The 22,696-nt window shown below is 42.4% G+C and overlaps 1 protein-coding gene across 1 annotated transcript in view; it reads right to left on the bottom strand.

Annotated features, from left to right (window-relative positions):
* CNTNAP2 (contactin associated protein 2) overlaps positions 1-22,696 on the bottom strand; it is a 1,518,236-nt gene that overhangs the window by 141,970 nt on the left and 1,353,570 nt on the right. Inside the window, exon 18 of the mRNA XM_081038748.1 lies at positions 12,668-12,904. Coding sequence (XP_080894874.1) covers positions 12,668-12,904 — 237 coding nt within the window. The remainder of the gene's footprint in view (positions 1-12,667; positions 12,905-22,696) is intronic.

Here is a 22,696-nt window from a genome sequence, read left to right as displayed (position 1 = left end):
TCATTTTAGATGGAGCATGGCTAGCCTGCACGTGCATTCCTTAAACTATTCCTACTCTTTCACATTTTCTTCCTTCTGAACTCACAGATTCTCTAAAAGTTTAATTTAAAAAATGTCAGTTATTCCATCCAAAGTAATGGTAGTGAGCAGCTTTGGCAGTGTGTGTAGTGTGTGTGCGTGTGTGTTGTGTATGGCGTGCGTGCACGCTGGGGTGAGGGTGAGGTTGGTCATAGGAAGGGGAGATGCTGGGCAGCGCAAATATTTGCTTGTATGGTTGGTTTTTATAAAAAGGGAGGCTACTATTATGATCTTGCTGTTTGTGTTCCCCCCAAATAAACATGTTGGAATCCTGACCCCCAAAGTGGTGGTGTTAGGATGTGGGGCCTTTGGCAGGTGATTAGGTCAGGAGAGTGGAGCCTCCGTGTGTGGGACCAGTGCTCTTATAAGAGAGATCCCAAAGAGCTTCCCAGCTCCCTCTGCTGTGTGAGGATACAGTAAGTCTGTGGCCCAGAAGAGAACCCTCACCCGAAAATGCTGGCACCCTAATCTGGGACGCCTAGCCTCCAGAACTGTGAGAAATAAGTGTCTGTTGTTTAGAAGCCACCACAAAATATCTGTGATATTTTGTTATAGAAACTTGACTGGACGAAGACACCCACCCTGGATTCTAATCTGTTTGCTGTCTGTGTCTTGCTGGCTTGTGAACTCTTTTACTCTTGTCTAAAGGATAAATATTTCATTTGTGTCTAGTTTTTACAGGACCCCTCGGCCAGAGGAAAGAAAGTTCATGCTGCGATCAGGGCATTACTGTGCAGTGGGAACGAAGGTGCTTGGGCTGCACCAAGGCCAGGAGCTCACAGCTGTAGAATCCAACCACTGGGCAACAACGTGAGGGACACGGAAGCTGACCCAATGTGTCTTCCCTCCCAGCTCCTTGTAAAAGTGGACCTAGAGATTTACTTTGGTAATGGCCATGTTTTGTTTGGATGTTTGAGTTTCCGTCATCAGAGGAGCATGGCTTACAGGGCCGTCTCTGGACTAGCGCAGAGATACTGCAATCCTTCAGCAGCCATCCATCAGTAATTCAAAGCACGAATCTCATCAATGAGAAAAACTCACAGGGCAGGGCCTGTCTTTACCCTGCAAACCACCTTCTTTGTTAGAAAGCGGTCTACAGGGGTCTCTCAAGTCAGAAGAATTTATTTGGGCAGACTCCCTATGTCCCTTGTTTCATTCCTCACTTTATATATTTGGAGAGAAAGGTCTTCTTCACTATTAACACAAAACCATGGTTGTGGTATGTGCACGGTGCCGTAAAAATACAAAGAAATATCTTGTTAGCTGAGACCTGTAAGGTTCAATTCAACTTTGACTCTCTCTCTCTCTCTTTCTCTCCCTCTCTCCCTTCCTCCCTCCCTCCCTGTGTGTGTGTGTGCGTGTGTGTGTGTGTGTGTGTGTGTGTTTTCCTAGCCACAGAGAGAGAGCCCCAGGAAGAAAGGCAAAGGAAGAAGGGAAATGTATTAAGAACTTTTGGGACTTAGGCCTACGCTTAGACATCATGGTGGTATGAAAGAGCAAGAGGGACACATGGCAGGATATATTAACTACCATCCATGGACTCACTAACTTGCCATTATACACAGGACAACTCCCAAGGGCAGCATGCCACATAGACGTGATATGTGCTCAGGGTAATGCGGACGGTGGTGAATGGACCTGCTTTCAGGGGAGCTGAAAATGTGTGAAATTTGAAAGCAAAATACCCTGAACAATTCATCACGCTGGTTCCTTTTAGATTCATGAAAGAAAAGAAGTGTATAGGGTTTCAGCTGAAGTCATGAAGGTAATATGTGAGAAAAGATAGAGTGTTATTTTTGTAAACTTCACATTATTTAGAGTTCTGATTATTTCAAAGCCTTCTGGGGCACTGGGAGAACAGTAACTGCCAGCTGAGACAGTGACCATGTCATCCTGCTCCCTGAGCATGTCCACCTTTGGGTCCATTAAGACTTGGGTAAAGGTATAAGCAAAGATGAAATAACATGCCATTTGTGACAACATGGATGAATCGTGAGATTATACTAAGCGAAATAAGTCAGACAGAAAAAGTACAGAACCATATGATTTCACTGATATGTGGGATATAAAACTGAAAACAACAAAGGAACATGACAAACAAATGAAAAAACAAAAACTCATAGACACAGACAATAGTTTACTGGTTACCAGAGGGTAAGGGGGGAGGGGGGTGGGTGATGAGGGTAAAAGGGATCAAACATATGGTGATGGAAAGAGAACTGACTCTGGGTGGTGAACACACAATGGGATTTATAGATGATGTAATACAGAATTGTATACCTGAAACCCATGTAACTTTATTAACAATTGTCCCCCCAATAAACTTTAATTAAAAAAAAAGAAGACTTGGGTAAAGGAAAGAGAAGAGTATGAAATGTATCAGCTGTTAAATCCATCTTATGTGTCAAGCTTTAGGTTTGGCACTTTTACTTGTCTCCTTGGAGTTGGGCATTTGGAAGGTGCCCGGATGGTCCTGGGTTCTTATGGGTACTGGAATTTGAACTCAGAGCCTGATATTCACTATTTCTCATGAAGACATTTTCCATCTTTCCTAGAGATGAAGGTGCAGGAGAAGAGAAGCTCTCAGGTGTCAGGAACGGCCAGATGTGGTGTGAGCTGTCTCATGTCTCCTGAGTCCTCTGTTGAACTCTGCCCGGCTCCCACCCAGTGAGTGTGTGGTACCGAGGACAGCATGCTGGTGCACATGGTGGAGAAAACACCAGGCTTGGACTCAGGGCCTTGGGTTCCACATCCATGCCGTCATTTACTAGTCACGTGACTCGGGATAAAGAATCTCTAGAAGTCTCATTTTCTTCATTTTCAACCATAAGAGTACTAATACCTACATCTCCAAATTGCTGTGATGATTAAAGTTGAGACACGGGAACATGCTTAGTTCACTGCCTGACATAAAAGGAGGTGTTCAGCAATTTGGCCGTGGAATACATGTAATGCCCGTTTCAACTGGGAGATCCTTTGACTTTCTGACAAAAAGAGCTTCACGAACTCTAAACAATTTAAGAGTAATTGAAGAATTGCTGACATTTGGGACTCGATGACATCTGAATGTTAGGGCAAAACCAGGAAGTCTGAATAATGACAAATTCATTAAGGTAATTGACATAAAAACTTTTTGAAATGGTCCTTGATATTTTTTAAGAAGTTACGAAATGCTGTAATAACCACATGTGGCTTATGCTTCTGTAAAAAACTTTACAAAGTCACACAAGATAGCATTTCTCCTCATTTAACAGGAGAGGGGGACCTATAAACGTGTTTGAAATCTACAACTTGGTCTACAGTTTTAATTTGATTTTCATGACTTGATTTATATTTTTAACTGAATTTATAATATTCCCTACAGGATAAAACAGACCTATTTAAAAGGGATTTAAATTACTGCAATAGTAAAGTTTTAGAAAGCATTTTACTTATAACCTTATGAAAACTAAGAAATGACTAGCAATAGATTTGTGTCCACATTTGGGTTACATTTGGATTAAACATGAGAAATACCTGAACTCATTAATCTGAACTGGAATCGTCCTCCTCACTAAGGGAGTAGAGGGGCAGAGAGACAAACGATGATAATCATTTGTGCTGAGGGGAAAATTACAGATGAGGTTTCTAGAACATGGCCGTCACTCTTTATTTTTAGAAACTCCCTAAGTATTCAATGAGCCTGTATTGTTTTCTAAAGACCCCAGTAATAACCTCAAGAAGATCCTTCAGCATCCATTCTGATTTAATCTCCAGTGGGCTTGCTGCATTCATGACATTCCAGGTCAAAGAATTCATGGCAATTCAAAGGGGCAGACAGGGATTTAATCGGGGCCATGGCATTCATGTGTGGGACTGATTACAAACGCAGCGCGGCAGCCACGAGATGGTGGAGCTCTAATGGCTGGCTGAACTTTGCATTCTTTGAGCTGCCAGATAATGCATGTCACTGCCACACAGAGACACGGCGAGCACTAATGTAAATAGGTGGCAGGTACAGCTTTCGGTTGTCAGGTTTGGCAGTACCACTGATGTGGACAGAAGTGTTCTGAGCAGGATTTCCTGGTGGCTTTTGAATGGCAACGTTGTACTTTGCAGGCCTCTCACTACAGGGTCTCTCAATTCCAGGACATGTGACTCAGTGATTAATAACCTTAATAATAATTTGCATTTTCGTAATATGCTTTCCAAAGCAATTTCACACAAATCAGTTCATTGGATCCTCACAATCCTGTGAATAATACATTTTATATAATAAATGCAATTTGTAAAGACACTGAATGCCAAAAGAGTGGTATGATTGTCCAGTTTTGTGTTCAGTGATGTTGAAATGAGAACTTAAGGTATTCCTGCTCCGCTGCTCTAAGTAATACTAGCTTTCTCTCTTTAACTGGGGAAAAAAATCGAAAACTACAGATTCTTTTTTCTTTCTTTTTTTTAACAAAATTAATTTGGAATGGTGATGGTTGTGTTGCTGGCCATAGGGATAGGGTGTAAAGGAAGAGAAGATTTAAAAGAATCTGGTGCTGCAAGGGTTGCAGAAAGAATGATTCAAACAGGGGCTTGAGTTGGAGACCCTAGTTTTTTATTTGACCCATCTTTTTTGTGGAATAACGCGGGAAGTAAAATCAGCCACTGGAGTGGGAAATGATAAGTCATTTGTACAAATCTAAAGGAAGCAACTTGGTGTCAGTCAAGTCTGAACTGTAGAATATTACAATAAAATCTGGTAATGTTAAAATTAATAAAGATTTCTTAGGAGACCTCCTTTAACAAAAAAGCCGGGATAAACTATTACTGACACATCAATTTGTTGATCTATCCTTGAAGTGGTAGCTTTAAAGTAGAAGTACAAAGAGAGAGTGTACCATTAGGCATATAAAAAACTCAGGCAGCGGGAGTGAGGGGAGAAACTGGGAGAATAGTTTTGGAAAATGAAAAAAAAAATCCCTATTCTTTTTTTTAGAGCAGTTGTAGGTTCACAGAAAAATTGAGAGGAAGGGACAGAGCTTTCCCATAACTCCCTGCCCCCCACACATGCGCAGCCTCCCCCATTATGAGCACCCTCACCAGACGGGTACATTTGTTACAATGGATGAACCTCCAGAGACACATCATAAGCACCCACAGTCCACAGCTGACATTAGGGTTCCCTCTGGGTGCTGTGTAGTCTGTGGGTTTGGACAAATGCATACTGACACGTGTCCATCATTACAGCCTCATAGAGTACCTTCACTGCCCTAAACAGCCTCTGCACTCTGCCTATTCGTCCCTCCTCCACTGCCCCCAACCCCTGGCCACAACTGATCCTTTTTTAAATTTTTTAAAAATTTTTATTAGTTTCAGGTGCACAAGACAAGGTAATACTTAGACGTTCATCATTTATATCCCTCACTCTGTGAACCCCCCTCCCCCACCCCCCTTCCACTATCCCTCCGACATCGCACTGAGCCATCACATTATATATATAAAATTACAGTTGGCATTCATTGTTGTTTAGCTTCAGGTGTACAGTACATTGATCAAGCATCTATATCTTCCCTGAGGTGGTCTCCCAAATTGGACCTACAACTGATCTTTTCACTGTCTCCACCATTTTCCCTTTTCCAAAATATCATATATTTGGAATCATACAGTACGCAGACTTTTTAGATTAGCTTTTTCCTCTTAGTAATATGTATTCAAGTTTCCTCCATGTGTTTTAATGGCTTGATGGCTCATTTTTTAAAAAAACACTGAATAATATTCCATTGTCTGGTTGTACATAGTTTATCCATTCACCTATGGAAGGGCATCTTGCTTGCTTCCAGATTTTGGCGATTATGAACAGAGCTCCTATAAATATCCACGTCTATCTTCCTGTGTGAATATAAGTTTTCAACTAGTTTGGGTAAATACCAAGGAGTATGATTCCTTGGTCATATGATGAGTGTTTGTTTAGTTTCTAAGAAACCGCCAAACTGTCTCCAAAGTGGCTGCACCATTTGCGTCCCCACCAGCAGTGACGGAGAGTTCCTGTGGCTCCACATCCTCGCCAGCACTTGGTGCTGTTTGTTTTGGATTTTGGCCATTCCAGTAGGTGTGTGATGGTATCTCGATGTTTTAGTTTACTTTTTCCCGATGATATAGGAGCATCTTTTCACATGCTTATTTGCCATCTTCTTTGGTGAGGTGTCTGTTAAAGTCTTTGGCCCATTTTTAAGGTTCCCTGTTCTTTTTCGTATTAGAAACTAAAGAAATCAAACCTTCATAAAATATCATTGGCTGATGGGGCATAAATTAAAAAAAGAGTTAAACTGGTCTAAATCCTAAAATATTTTGTCCACTATTAATTTCCCAAAGCAATCTAATTTTGTAATTACAAAAGCAAACAAATATTTCCCGTAGAGATTAATTGCATTATTTCACGGATGATTTTTCAAAATTGGGATGGTTTTAAAATTTTGTCTCTAGGTTTTAATAATATGTCTTTAAGTGGCTTTTATTCCTGTCATGTTGAGGTCCATAGGGCTTCTTGAATCTTCAGACTTGAGGTTGACTCGTAACAAATGTTTTAAAAGGGTCTTCTCCCCTATCAAACTCTTTCCCCCAGAATTAGAGGCAACCGGTTACTCTCAGCCACACCACACTAAGCAGCTCTACTGTCAGAACCGTTAGACAGTGTTAGTTCCCTACCCAGGTTTCTCTCAGCACTTTCTGTCTCACTTTCCCTTCGTACTGAAGCTGGGTTTATCACCTCCATTTCGTCCTCAGCCTAGTCTCATTTATCCCGGCCTTCCTCATTGTCAAGCTCCTTCTTCCCACATAGTAGTCTTTCAGTAAATGTTCCCGTATTTCCCTAGACGTATGGCCAGTGGATATGAATAAATTATTAATTATCAAGCCACTTGGTCTTACTTCATTTCTACAGAACACAGACGTTAAGTGTTACTGCCAGGAATTGAATTCGATGGAGAACCTTTGCCTTACAGAACTTGAATAGATCAGAACCGCCTTGTGTTTAGTGCACTCATCATTTGGGAGAGTCAGGTAGAGAAGACTGTTAGGCTATCATGTGTATCATGTATCACATGTAGCATGTGTAGTAACTGTACTATATGTACCATGTGCTCAGCCCTCACGAGCACACGCAGATCACACATTTAAAAGGCCGAGCAAGGGACCATGCAGAGAGCTCAGAGGGCCCCAATCATTTCGGTTCCCTTAGGGTTTGGTCTTAACTAGAGAGAAAAAGGAAAAGACCTGTTTATTTAACTCAACCACTATTACAATCGATTGTGATCAATAAAGGAAAAGAAATGTGTGAATGAGTTCAAAGCCAGGTTGATCTACAAACGGGCAGATTAAGAACTTTTGAGAGGCCTGGTCATTTAAGAAACTAAATTTCCTCTCGTCGGGGACATTCACAAGGAGCCCAACTGCTAAAGCCAGAGCTTCCGGCAGAGAAAGGCTGTGGGTGGAGGCAGGTCTTTACACCCTGTAAGCGTGATGACGTCCCTAGTCCAAAAACTTTGTTCTCTATTACATCTAGTGTTTTAGGAAGTGCTTGCTTTTACTCACTGATTTTTAAATCCCTTCCTCTAGGAAAGTTAATTGACTAGGTTTTACTTTTCCCAAAGAAAACCCCAGGCCTGAGGAAGGTTATTTTACCACCACAAATTTCTATAATGTAGTCACCGAAACTTGCCGGCTATCTCTGCAGTTTGAATTTTTGAAATCAAGTCAAAAGTATTTTATTTCATCCATAAGTATTTATGGACTTCTGTTCATACATATTTTCTTTTCTTTTCTTTTAGCTTTTAATCAGATTATCATCATACGTTCCATGATATTTTTAAGTTGCATCCTAGGATCTGAAGATTCAGAAATATATTAAAAGAGAAGGAATATTATCCCTTCTTGAATAACAGTCTCAGAGGAAAAGAAATTCTATTCTTGTTCCTTTGGGGCTTCATCCAAACCTAAGAAGCCTCCTGTTCCAGCTGGAAATGGGGAAAAAAAGAAAAGCCTGTGAGAAGCATCTCTCCTGCTGGTGGGAAACTCTCCTCCAAGCTGGGTTCAAGACTGGGTAGGGAGGCCTGAGAAAAAATGGCCATTGTCACCAACATCTTAACTAGTTTCATATAGCGATGAAGTTCTAAGATGCAGAACGCCAGTATTTTTTTTCTTTTTCTCTCTCACTTGTTTATAACATTTTAAAATTAATTTTCCCTAAAAGACTTCAAACCTGCTCTAAAAAGGGTGGCTTATGGATTTACTCTGATACCTGTGCCATGCCTGGAACCATGGAGCAGTAGAATTTGTGCAATCTTCTGAGCGCTTTGGACAAACTCACCTCCTCCTGCCTGCCAGGAAACATGCCTCCAGGAAGCAAGATGGGGAATTCTCTGTCCTTGAGAGGTCTACCTTGGACTTGAGGTCGCCTTCTAGCAAAACAGAGTCCTGAAGTCTTCCAATGCTTTCCTGTGTCCTGATGGGCTTTGTATTAGGAAGGGACGCACCAGGTGCTGAGGTGACCCAAGCTGGCTATTGACAGGGACAGATATTATGTGCCAGAAATGGCACGGCTGGACAGGACTCCTGGGAGGTGGTGACTGGTGTCTCCAATTACGTCTACTGAAAAATATGTATATTCTTCAGTCCATTATGGTTTAGATATTGGAGACGACCTTTTCACCTTCAGAATATTATTGCTGGGACCATAATGAAGCAGAGTTGACATTTTTTAATACTGCCATTGCTCCTAAGTAGCAAAGTGGCAGTCCAGTATTCAGGGGTAATTGAAGTGATGCCAGCTAGGCATGTGACATTTAAAGCTTTTAGAGAAGGATTGAAGAATGACATGATTTAAAGTAAAAACAAAAACGCACACACAAAAGAGAAGGAGTGTTGAGAATGAAAGTGACATCTGCTGTTTGATGGATGTGTGCCAGGTTCTCTGTTGGGAAATGTGTTCCCATTATTCCATGGGACCCTCATGATGGAATTCAGGAGTAGGTGTTGAATATTTCTGAGCAGGAGGCCACATGAAGTTAAGCAATTTGCTCCAAGTTATACAACCCGCAAGTGAGGCAGTTGGGTTTAAACCCACATCTATTTCCCTCGTCCATTTTCTGTGCAGGGACTTGAATTGGCGTTACTCAGTGTCTCCTACCACATTAATAATACAGAGCATAAAATGGTGGTGAATGTCACAATACTCATGGGGAGTGTGGAGACCTCGCCGGGCTACAGGAGGGTGGTGCGCATTTGGACGGCGATAAGTGGTGGGAACACTGCAATTGTTGGACCATCCACCCACCACTCGTACTCACTCTACAGTCCTCTGACCTTGGTCTTTCTAAATGTGGCCTTTATCTGAGAGCAAACAAATGAATGTTTGCGAAGAAAACAGAACTTCCTAAACTCAGAAAATGGTTTCGGAGTTTTGAAAAATGTGTGTGTATTTCTCAACTGCAATTCTGGTTTGGCAGATGGACATGAACATTTTTGTAGGAAAAAAAAATGTGCAGACAAGTGAATTAGAATATGTTTTTGTGCCTCTTGACGAACTTTCAAAACTTGGCTTAGGGAAGGGACCATAATGAGGAACTGTTTTCAGCAGCTGGGATGACAGGGAATTCACATCTACTTCTTTCACGAACTCTAGATTTTCCTGATTTTGCCTCTGCAAACCCTGGAAATGTTTCCAAAATTTCAGTACAGACAGACTCAAATACACATTCAAGGCTCTCAGGCACATTAGGTACTCAGTGAATGTTTGTTAAATAAATCAATAGAGGAATACAGTTCACACCTAAATGTGGGAGAGGGAGAGGGAAAAGGAGAGGGAGAAGGAGAGGGAGAGGGAGAGGGAGAGGGAGAGGGAGAGAGAGAGAGAGAGAGAGAGAGAGAGAGAGAGAGAGAGAGAGAGAGAGAGAGAGAGAGAGATTTTGTGTAGTGTTCGCCATTTGCCACCATTCCACTGGGTGACTAATCCACACAGGGGAGAGACCGAGCTGGTATGTCCCTTTGGGCTATGTCTGGTCCCATGCCTGTCCTGCTGTGAGCTCTCACATGGCTGAGTGTGACACGAGTGTTGCAAGTTTTTTATTTTCATAAACTCGGCCCCACCAAGGCAGACCTTCCAAAGCCCATCTGAAAGAGGATTGCTTTGGAGGCTTGTGAAAAAAATGGGCACTCTTCAATGTATCGGCAGATGCCTATTTCAAGAGTAATTTAATTATATAGAATTTTCACCTGAGATACTACTCCATTCCAGGTAGCAGGATTACATGGTTTCATGATTTCTGGTTAATAACTAGCTATTTTCTGATCAGAGACAGTTAACCTCTGAATGTCTCTTAGTACTGTTCTTCCCCAAAAGAGGCAAAAGCGAGGAAGTTAGAGGTGAGACATCATCGAGTAGAGATTAGAAAATGTAGCAAAGAAGGAATGAAAATAAATACTGGTGTTTTCAGTACCGGTGCGTCTCCTGAAAATAATCACAGGGAATAGCTTGGTGTGTTTTCTCACAGGTTGCTTTCCGTGCCTGTGTGTGTGTGCGTGTGTGTTTGATTTTGTATAAACAAATCAGGCTGTGCATGATGTGTACGGACCTGCTTTATTCACATAATGGACTGTCGTGAACACTAATTCCTGCCCCCCCCCACCCCGAAAGCACAGATGCCATTTAAGGAAGGCCCACCACGGACTTCCACCAGCTCATTCTTTGGGGAGTGACCGTGGCCGCTCTTCCTAGAGGCTGAAGTGTTGGCTGCAGTCCCACTGTGGTCACAGGAAGTGCTGTGCTAACAGCAGGCTGCCTGGGAGGCGAGACCCAGACAGAGGGGGCACCTGGCTGGAGGCCTCAGAGGGAAGGTCCCCTGTTTGTGTATAAGCCTGCCTGGAAGGTCATGACTCCTCTCAAACCAGCAACAACTGTCATTGTCCCCAAGCCACAAAGATCCTTGTCTAGACTCGGAAGGATGCCCACAAACACTTCCCAAACATGTTTTGCAGGTTTTAATTTTACTCTTTTTGGCTCGAGCCACTAACTGAGTCAAATGCTAAACAGATATTAAGAGAATATTTCGGTGTCTTTCGTGTAGACCCTTTGAGATAAGGTCAAAGGAAATAAATGGGCTTCACTGACTCTCTCTCCAGCACTGGCGAAGCTGCCTTTCCATTTGTGACTACTGCCTGTTAACCCCCAGAGGTCCTGGATGAGCCACTGTGTTTAACCTAAGTCTCCAAAAACAAGGGGCTCGTGATTTCCTTTGAGTTGGTACTTATGTACGTAGTGGAATCTCTCAGGCGTTAGCGCTTACTTGATTGCATTCAGACATTGCTTTGGCAATGGAATGACTGCATTAAATTAGCATCAAGCACAATGGATGGTAATTGCAGGACTGCCATTTCTACAAGTATAGAATTAATGTGTTCTGCAAACCCATGCCTTGGTGCCCCACAGGAACATCATAGAACCACGTTGTTCCGAGCAGGAAAACGCACCGTGAACGTGCAGTGGTGGCATTCAGCCATGGGGCTCCTTTCCACCTTGTGGTCTCATGCTCAGTCCTCAGATCCTGTCTGACCTACTTTGTATGCTCACACGACAGCACCGCCAGGCAGTAGTCTGGATGTACAGAGAATGTTGTGGAATCATTCCTCCTTCTGTGTGGTAACTTGTGTGGATAACGCCAGCAAAACAACCCTCCATGTATTCACGACAGAATGAATTGGCTACTTAGGCAAAGCTGCTTATTAAGAGGTGCACCAACATTTACAGAAAACTCGACCCAAACGCTATACATTCATTTAGAAAGAGAAGAGTGATTTACACGCATTTCAACCGTAGCTCGGGAAGAGTGCCAGCTCTGCCTCTCCCCAGCCCTCTTGTTTACATATGGGAAATGAAGCCACAGAGCAGCTGAGTGAATTTCTTCCCAGGTATTAGATATATCCAGAATGACAATACCCGTATGCACTGGGCTCTTGGAGCCTGCTGATTGGCTCTGCAGAACTTATTGGGGATTAAAAGAATTATTCAAGACTGGACTCGCGCAGTAATAGCAGTGACCTGACCAATTAGACATGGTGTGTCAGTATTCATTCCTGCAGTATCGCGAAGCCCTGTGCAAGAGTAACGATGATGACAATGGCATCACTGGCCAAAGAGGCTTCCTTGGGATTCGAGCTGGAATCCAGCCTCCGAGCAGGTGGGGTGGCTGCACTCTGCTGAGACAGTGGGCTCACGCCCTGTGACTTCCTTAAGCAGAGGCTCAGGCTAGAGTCCCCTCGCAAGGGCCACTTACTCTGCCACTTACCATTAAGGTGTGACGTGGCTATTTGCTTTGTAATGCTCTACTCAGGGCACAGTTTATTTGGTGGAACCGGGGGGCAATTCTGCACCACTCTCAAAGCTTCTCTCGTCTCTTCTTACTACGCAATAAAAATTAGGGGACTGATGGAGGAGAATGAGGGAATGAAGGAACGATGGGGAAGAATTATGGACAGCTTACCCTCAGAATAAAGGCACACTTGTAGACGGCTGAAAACTCATTACGTCGACGATGTGTGAAAATGACCAGAAACTGGTCCTGCTTACCTTTGTTGCAGAAGGTTCCATCGTACGCTGTGCTGGAGCAGTCACAGGAGTAGCCGTGGTATTTCTCGATGCATTTGCCTCCATTCTCGCAGTTTGTCCCGTAACTGGTGCAGTGGCCAGAGCACCCGGATTTGAACCCAGAAGTGACCTTTGCTCTTTCCTCCAGGTCCAGTGTCACCCCATTCATCCTCAGGGAGCGGATGCAGCCCAGGAAGCCCTGCTGGCCTCCAGCACCACCTGGGGACGACAGAAGGCATGGAGCTCAGACAGCATAATCTCTGCTATGGCCCGTTTTTCATTCATCAAACCTTGAACCGTTGAGGTAGGACATGGGACGGCCACGTGCAGCTAGCATTCTCACTTTCAACTTGATCTTGCCTACTAGAAAAACTTGAAGCTTTCCCCCCTCAGGCTATAATGCTTAATTAAAAGATGCTGTCTTCTGAGGTACAGTACATTTGCTACAGAAATAAAATGTTTGGAGATGCACAAAGATTGTGTAAGCCGTTTTGGAAGTCTTAGCTGGCTTCCTATAGCAAAGAAGTTTATAGAAATCGCTGGGTTGTTTGCTCTTTAATCTTAATGGCATTCAGTTCCATGCTGGTATCTACTGAAAGAAATATAAAAAGGCAGAGGGACGTGAATATTTTAACAGTTAACAAGTCCATAAGACAGGAGGCTCAAGTTCATGTGAAATGTGATTGTAAGTCCTCCTTTCATGTCTCATGAAATGCTTTCCGTTTAAGTTCATGTTCAGGGGTCCCAGGGCTTCTCGTCTGGTGGGGATGGAAACTGGAATTGACAATTTCACACAGAAGTGAACCACCCCACATTTATTACAGGTCGGGTTAGATTTCATTGCTTTTGTCTAAATGCCATCGCAAGACACATCACACCAACACCAAGTTCACTGTGCTTTTCTAAGTTCGATTTAGATGGAGGTTCACGAGCATGAAAATATTAACATATTCCTAACCAATGTCACAGAAGGATTCGTTGGAGCATTATATCACAAGTGGATTTAATTGTGTCTGTAATTAATTTAGCTGTGATTTTTTAAAAAAAAGCAGGTGGTACAAAAGGAGGAACTCATATATACATACATATACAGACACATTTCTTTTAGAATAACAACTTTCCTGGAAATTAAATAAAACAACAGCCTGGCAAGGTAGGCATTTTTATCACTATCCCCATGGTATGGACGAGAAAACTGAGGCTTAGAGAAGTGACAAGTTTGCTCAAGGACTCAGAGGTTGGAAGCGGCACCGTTTCGCCAGATCTGTTTTACTGCACACAGCCTGTGGCCACACCTTCTGTTCTATGCCGACAGACCATCTAAGAGAAGAACTTCAGGGTCAGGACCACACAGGTGTCATGGTTTGGATGTCTTCAGAAACGGATTCAACTGGACTGTGCGAGTTTGGGTAAAGCTGGTAGTCTGGGGATTGATTCTGACTACTTATTCTATTATTTTGATAAAAGCGTACAATGTAGCAGACTCATGAGACAGGGCTGGTGGATCAAAAGCTGGTGGCGCAGAGATGGATTAGCGTTTGCTTGTGCCTGGAAATCCGCAGCCATGAAATGACAAATGAGGCATTCAATTATCTTTCTAAACCCAAGTCCTGCAGTTCTCTTATTGGGTAGCTCATAGACCTGAGTAATAATTCTCCAGGGATTATTTTTCTAATAAAATATTTGAAGAGAGGATTAATTGAAGGCAGTCCAATGCCCTTTTTGATCAAAGCTATGGGACAGTAGATGGCAGAGGAGGTATTAAAAACAATCACTCTGAAGGATTTCCCATTTTGCAATCAGCTCGTCAGCTCAGCCTTCATACCTCTGTGCTGAAGAGAAATTGGGCCTTTGCTATGATATGGAAGAATTTCAATCCACGAGTCACCCTTTATGTGTTAAAATTTTAATTTGGCAACTATCCTTTTAGCAACTATGGCTTTTGTTTTTGCAATAAGGGACTTCCAAAGGCCTTTTGCTCAATAAATGCCTAGCCATTCAGGTTTTCATCACAAGTCAATTAGACTACTACATTCTGTCAAAATATGCTGAAATTTAAAAATCATTGTTTTTAGATCTCTCGCTTCCTTCCTACAAATGTAATAGTTTTCCATTGTGGAAAGCATAAATATGCTGATAAGCAAAATGAAAAAGAGAGTCTGTAATGCTACTCAGCTATAACTACGTACTTACACTGAACAAATAGCCTTTTCTACTTTTATCTATGAGTGCCCACATGTGTAGAACATAAAGCAAAGGGAGAAACGGGATCATGATATACACATTGTTTTGAAATTTGCTTTCTGCACTTAATATATCCCGAGACATTTTCTACTCCATCAACGAATAACTACAATGCCTTTTTCTTTTTTTACAATGCCGTTTTGACATCTTTGTGGTAGCTCACTCCGGAGGCACTGTAACTTAGTTTACCCTTCCACGACTGTTGGATGTCCATGCTTATTTCAGTTTCCCTCTTATGCGATACTGTAATAAATATCCCTGTAAAAACCTTTGTACACCTTTCCAGTTTTTCCTCTTAGAAGTGTAATTACTGGGGACAAGGGCATATACATTTTAAAGGCATTTGAGATACATTTTCCTCTAAGAAGAATTTATCAATGTGTTTTAGGTCGGTGCAAAAGTAATTGAGGTTTTTGCCATTATTTTTAACCTTTTAAACCGCAATTACTTCTGCACCAACCTAATATTTCACCAGTGGAGTACGAGAGTCCCACCTTCTCCACACCAATTCTAATACTCAGCTGGATCCTTTTGAATTTATAGGCTAAAGGGAGAAAAAAAAGAGTTCATGGCTTGAATTTGCATTGTTTTAAACACTGGCATTGGAATGATTTTTATGTTTTCCCAATTCTTATGTTTTGTTTCTGTCCTTTGCTTTTTGGAGGGAACAGGAGAAGGTATATTTCTTATTGATGGAAAATATATTTTGGGTTTCAACTCTTTGCTATAAATTTGACAACCACATTCTTCCAGTTTGTATCTGTTAACTTATTTGGTGGAATTGGGGGGGAATTGATGGAATGATGTTTCTTTTTCCCTATGAAAGTTTTTAAGTTTTATGTAGTCATGACTGTCCATTTATTTGTATGATTTCTGTCTTTAGTATTAGAATTATAAAAGACTTCTCTAATTCAAAGTAATATAATAATTCAACTATATTTTCTTCTAGCACTTTTATGATTTTACTTCTCTTAACATTCTAATCTTTTAATCTATCTGGAACGTATTTTAATTTGGAAATAATTCATATTTAATGGATCTCAGCAATAGTTGAGAGTTTGAAGAAAAGACTTTTAAAAGTCTCCTTAAATAAATATTAATATGACAAAAAACTCGTTTAAAAAGGGTCAACTGGCAGAGCAAATAAATCTAGACTAGGTCATACTTTTACTATATCATTAAGGTAAAAAAATATATAGATATATAAAATTATTTATGTATACAGGCTTCATTCCTAAAGGGTTAGAGGGAGCAGATTTTTCTGTCTCTCTGCCTCTCTGTCTTTGATTCTTTTTGGTCCTGGGTCTTTCTGAGGTTCTATACTTACCTTTCTTCCTGCCTTTGTGTGTATATATCTCTCCCTATCAGGCCCGTTGACTGTTTTGGGTTAGTTGTGTGGGATCCATAAAATCACTTAACCTCTCTCCCCATCAATTTTTCCATAAAAAAGGCGGTTGAACTAGATGATGTCTCTGACTCCTTCCTTCCAGCTCTGAATTTCCCTGGTCCACGATGTACAACCTCTGCCTCTGTGCTCTCTGTATTTTAGTAAACTGCTCTCAATTCCTCCTACGTTTCCTTCCCTCTTTCGTTTCCGTTTTTGCCCTGCTGCCTGGCGTTGCCCCCTCCTTCTCTTAACTGACCATGGTATATGACTGCAGTCTAATTTGTATTTGTTGCCTTCATTAAAGTTTTGTACTCGCTCTTCTTAATTTATGAAGCAGGTAAGTGGGATGCCATTTCTCTACAAAGGAAAACTAAATAAATTATTCTCTTTTCTTCCTTAGCTGGCCTCTGATTTATTAAATTGATCAGTGAGTTGGAAAGTGCTTTTACTGATCTAGTCGATACGCAGAAAAATCTTTTGTCTTGAAAATGGTTGTTATATATTACGCAACATATGTTAATTCACGACAACCAGTGATAATTATTTGAGTTCAGCTCATGTGCTTTATAGATATCTTTCTTGATGACTAATGTCATAAGCTGAAATTGTAGGTCTGCAAGCAAAAATGCTACTTGACCTTTGATAATTAGAAAATCAACACACTGTCACTGGACAGAGCCCCTGCCATGCAAAGGCTTCATGCACATTTATCAGACCTGTGATAATTATCTTAGGTGAGATGCGGGCTTAATTTGTAAATCATTGTCATGTGGAATGCTATTCAAATATTGTAATTAAAGATTAATTATGAAAATGCTGTAACTACCCATAATGAATAATACAACCATCAAATGCACAGAAGATTGGGGCAACATAATCAGCTATTAAATTAAACCTGAAAGTCCTGGGTGAGAGGAATTATAAAAAACACACTGCTCTCAAACTCAGAGCTTAATGTTTTCTATGGAGCTAAGTCGGGTTCCATAGCACACTTGCTCAGAGAGACTGGCCACTCTTTCTCCACAGACAGGTACCACACCAAAGCTCACACACATGGAATCTAATTTACCCCTTCAATAAATATTTATTTCATGCCTCTGGGAGCCAGGCCTTGTCTAGGCATTTGGAAGGAACTATGAGAAGCAAAACACACCAAAATCTTTGCTTTTGTAGACCTTGCATTCTTGCAGAGGGAGAGGGAAACGTAATAATAAATAAGTCGAGTATATTTTGTGCTAGAAGGGGAGAAAAGCCGGGCAGGGTTCAGTGGGGTCAGGTGGGGTGGGGGAGGTTAGAAATTTGATAGACCCACTGAGAAAGTCTAAGAGTATCCGCCAGTTTATTGCTTGGAAGAGGGATCCATGATAAAGAAGGAAGGATACAATGCCCTGCAGGTGGGGGCAGCAGGTGGGGAGGGGAGGGAGGAGTGAGCTCCCCAAAGCAAGGCCACCCATCAGTTCACGCATGTGAGGTGCTGGGAAAGGCACTTCTAGAAAGATGGAGAAGCTACATTCTTGCCTGATGGTTAATACAAATAGAATCACAAGTAGCCTGCGGTGTAAGGCGCAGTTTGACAAATGAGAGGCAGCCAACAGGGGTGAGGAAAGCAGGAACTGTGGTGGTAAGATCTACTCTTGTATATTGGCTTGGCTGCTGACTGCGTGTGATTTCCCCAGCTCCTTCTGGGTCCTTGGTCTCCTTATGTATAAAATTGGCATAACCCTATGCGCCTTGCAGGAGCATATTAACAATAGGTGATAATACACCCCTGTGTACTAGTATTCAGTTATGATAGCTGTTGTTTTTATTATTACTACTATTATTCAGTATCAACAGAATTCTACAGAAGCACACAGAATACATTAAATGTGGCTCAGATGAGTGTACACAAGTCTGATATTAGAGGCATCACAAGTGTTGCCTATGCTTCCAACCCCCAAATTCATAAATTGAAGACCTAACCCAATTTAATTGTATTTGGAGATGGGGCTTTCAAAGGGGGAATTCAGGTAAAATGAGGTCATAAGTGTGGGGCTCTACTCTAATAAACTGGTGTCTTTATAAGAAGAGGAAGCAACACTGGGATGAGCACATACAGAAAAATGGCCACGTGTGGACACAGTGAGAAGGCAGCATCTGTAAGCCAAAGAGAGTGGCCTCAGGAGCAACTAACCCTGCCAGCACCTTGATCTTGGACTTCCAATCTCCAGAATTGTGAGAAAATAGATTTCTGTTGTCTGAGCCACTCAGTGTTGACTGTGGCAGATTAAGCAGATGATGACAACGGATAAGGGGTTACCATCAAGTGTGGGCTGGTCCAGGCTGCCTGAGAGACTGACCTTGGAGCCCCTCTTCTAACTGCACTTGAGAGATACGGGGTTAGGATGGGTGTTTTCTCATCTTGTCTGCTGTGTGAAACCATACCCGGATTGAGGGAGCTGGGACACGGCAGGGAGGTCTGACACCTATGACAGGAATGGTAGAAAAAGATTGGCGGGGAATAGAGGTGTGACTTCTCTGGGAGCAAGTGACCCACCAGACCTCGGTCTTCTCCATGGCAGCCACACTTGGCCCGTGCAGGTGGGTGGTGGGTGGGGGTGGGGCCAAAGCAGCTGTGTGGTTGGATAAACTGGGCCTCCCAGAGTTGTAGGTACTGTACCTGTTCCATCTCCTGTTCTGTGTGTTACCATTCTCTCTTAGGTTTTGACTGCCAACTCGAACACATAAAAAACCCCTATGGTATCAGCACAGGAGTGTAAACTAAAAACCCAGTTATCCGGTTAAGCTGAGGACCTGAGAATGGCCAAGGCTGCTCAGTAGTGCAAAGCTGTGTGATTGACAAGTATTGATCAGGGCTGCCTCTGCCAGCCACATATTGGAGGGGATCTATGAAAAAGCTTCCAGGTACTCAGCAAGCGGGGGCTTGGAGGATTGCTTTTGGAGGTAATGCTCCTGAGTGCTCATTCATAACTTCACTCAATAGGATGGGTTTTTTTCTTTACTTCGTTATCACTGCATAGATTTTCTTATGTCTTTGAAGTAAAGGACATACAAAACATAGGAATCCAAACTATTTAAACTAGAAGAAAACTTCCACAGAGAGGCTGAGGGAGTACTGGGTTCCTGATAGCAGAAAGCACTTGTAAGTGTCTAAATGGTCTTTTTTCTGTGATGGAGATGGTGCTGAGAGGTCTGAGTGCACCCCAGAGGTTATGCTGGCAGAGCAAGCATGCTACAACACTGCTATCTCAAAGCTAATATTAATTAACTACTAGCTGTATCAGGTACTGTTCCAAACTTTACGTTTTAACTCTCAGAGATAGATATTATTACGCCCATTTTACAGGTGAGGAAACTAAGACCAAGAGAGCTGATTTGTCACATAGCAAGTAAGGGGCCAGGATTCATGCTTTTAAGCCTGCCCTCGTGCTATGCTGTCACTGCCGTCCTGCCTTGTGGGTTCGCATCCCAAGAGATTCTTTCTTCTACATGTGGACATGTTTTGAGGCATGGCTGTGCGTCAGTGTGGAAAATGCTGACGGAGTGATGAGTATCTGAGATGCGTCATTCATGGCTTGGCAGAATGCTTTCCCTGAAGCCACGAGGATGGCGGACGCTGAAAGAGGAACGCCGTGCTCACAGCTCAGAGCCGGGGACACGAATGTCAGGGCTGATCTCTAGGGCAACAAGGAGGAGATGCTTCTTAGATGCCCCTGTTGAAGTTGTTTTGTTTCCCTGGTGCAAAAGCCAAACACTGCAAAGCAGGTACAGACATTGGCCCGTGAAGATGGGTGGCTGATTGTCCCCTACACTTGGTGTGACAGCACCACGGCAGAGGGCCACTGCTCTGCAGCAAGTCTCATCGTGCCGAGTCCCTCACAGAAGTGGGACAGAGAGACTACAGTGTTAAACCACCAGGTTCAGCCCAGATCCAAAATTTAAATTATTAATAGTTATTTTAGTAAACGTCAATGCAAACCCAAATTTTGAATACGTCAGCTTAGAACTCTGTCCACATATATCTTTTACAAACATGCGTATGTTATTGTTCCTATTACGTGTTCTGGTGGTGAATTCTGCTCATCTTTGGAGCAAAATAGCACCTTCTTTCTGCTGAGTTTAACATAGCTCATGTCTTCTCTGTCCCCATATTCATATTCTTTCTCCCCCCTCTCTTTCTCTTTCTCCCTCTCCAATCTGTCTTTAAAAGCCTTTAGTTTTTAAACAACCACGTCCACTCCGTTTTCCTCCAGCCTGAGGAATCCCCAGTGCTATTAGCCACCTGTCACCTTGTTCTCTCACTCCCAAACTCCAGACTTCAAACAAGCCTTTGCAAATGTTAGTCCCAGGTCAAGGCTGGGTTTACGGGCCTGGGAGGGATCAGCACAGCTCTGATGAGCAGCCTTCCAGGATGTATGAGCTTTCCAAGACCAGAGGGTGGAGGAAAAAGAGAAGAGGGGTGAGGAGAGGGGGTAGCAGAGAGGCTGAGGGCTGAGCAGTGGGCTGTTCCGAGGCCAGGCTGCCATGAAGTGTGGTGAGGCACATTAAGTAATGGGGGTGGGAGGGCAAGGAAAAGAGAAAACAGTAAATGGCTATTTGATTTGGTGGTTTTTGCGACAGACCTTTCAATGTGGTAATGGGACACTTATCAGGGAGAGACTAGGTTAGCAGGTGAAGATACACCACTGATTTATGAATCAATTAGAGCAGAGATGGCAGCCCCTGCCTGGGAGTCAAGAAGGCATTTTGAAGTCGTGTGTGGGGATGGGAGGTGCGTGGGAACAGGAAGAGACTGAAACAGAGACAGATGGGAACTAGCGGTTCCACACCCTGAGGCAAGGTTTTCTGCACAACCTTAACCCTCCACTAGGAGCACAGCTCAGGCTCGGTTGTTGCTTCTCCCCTGAGGCGGACGGTGGTAGAGAACGCATTTGGTCATGTCGGGAATGAGAGCAAGCTCGTGAGGAGAAGTGACAGACCTCAGAGGATGGAAAATGCTATGAAGGAAGGACAACGGCACGACCTGTGTAGGAGAGGCAGAAGGCGAGAGAGCAGAAACGCAGAGAGTGAACCTAATAGACATCTTAATTATTGTGCTGACACGAAGCAGCAGCAAGGTTAGCCTACTCATACCTTTATGGTAGTGGAAACATGACGAAGAAGGATTGTTTGGAGATACTGAGAATAAAAAGAAAACCTGTAATTGTTGAAACAGATTTCCATGGAGGGAATGACGAATAGAACAGACAGACCATGTTCATGGATTGGAAGGTTGGGTTAATAAACCCTCCCCAAATGCCACAGAAAAGGATAAAATAATTAAAAGAATGAAAGAAAAGAACTATGGATGCCATACGTGTCAACAGTTGCGTCATAATAACTTCGTAAGGAACAGCAGACAGAGAGAAGGAACTGTTTGAAAACAATAATGACTCAGAATTTTCCACAATAAACACTATTAGACCATAGACTGAAGGGCTCAGAAAGTGCTAAGCAGAGTAGAGAAGGAAGAAACCCCACCTACACCTACAGCTGTGGTTCTTAACCTGAGGTCCACGGCCTCAGGGGTTAACATATGAGAGTCAGGAGATTTGAGAACATGGATGAGATAAACCTTACTTGTTCCTTTTCACTCACTTCTGAAAGAATTTAGCTTTTGCTCCAATTAGGGATGTAAAAAAAAAAATCTCAGTAGTATTAGCAGTACCTGTAACACTGTCGCGAACAGAAAGTCATAGACATATTCATATGATATTACAGTTGGGGATTTTTTGAAACATCATTTATGATCATGGTAAATTTGAAATGATGGCAGTTATTAGACCTGATGCTAGATCTCGCTACGTAAAACATGAGTAACGCATCGAATATATTATTATTGTACCCCATGCCTGTTGTTTTAACGTTTTGATAACTTAATTTCAGTATATTTGGTTTCAACTTGTGATATTTTACTTTACTCATGTAAAACATTATTCCGAACAGAGCAACATGGGTTTTCCCAGACTGGTCCCCCCAAATGCTAAGAGCCCCCATAGTACAAGGAAGTTAAGAAATATTAAAGGAGAAGGAGAGATTCATGAGTGAGAACGTAACCGATGCCAGACTTCTCAACTGTAACACGGGCTATAAACGAGTGTGGGTGTGAATATAGGAACCGCTAAAGATAGTTGCAGGGAGCGCCAAGTCTCAGAAGGATTCCCCGAAGTCTTAGAAAAATTGTTCTGGAGTGAAAAGGGAAAAGAATCCAAGAGGAGGTAAGACATGGGAAATAAGAGTAAGTAAAAAGAAAAACATAGTAAATATTAATGTTTTCCAAAAAGCAATTAAAAATAAGTATATTCATAAGATTTTGCAATTAAAACGATAGATGATACCAA

Source organism: Rhinolophus hipposideros, assembly GCF_964194185.1.
Source record: "Rhinolophus hipposideros genome assembly, chromosome: 25".
In the NCBI taxonomy this organism is placed as follows: Eukaryota; Metazoa; Chordata; class Mammalia; order Chiroptera; family Rhinolophidae; genus Rhinolophus; species Rhinolophus hipposideros.
The sequence above is the reverse complement of the archived record's forward strand: the minus strand, read 5'-3'. Positions and strand labels throughout refer to the sequence as shown.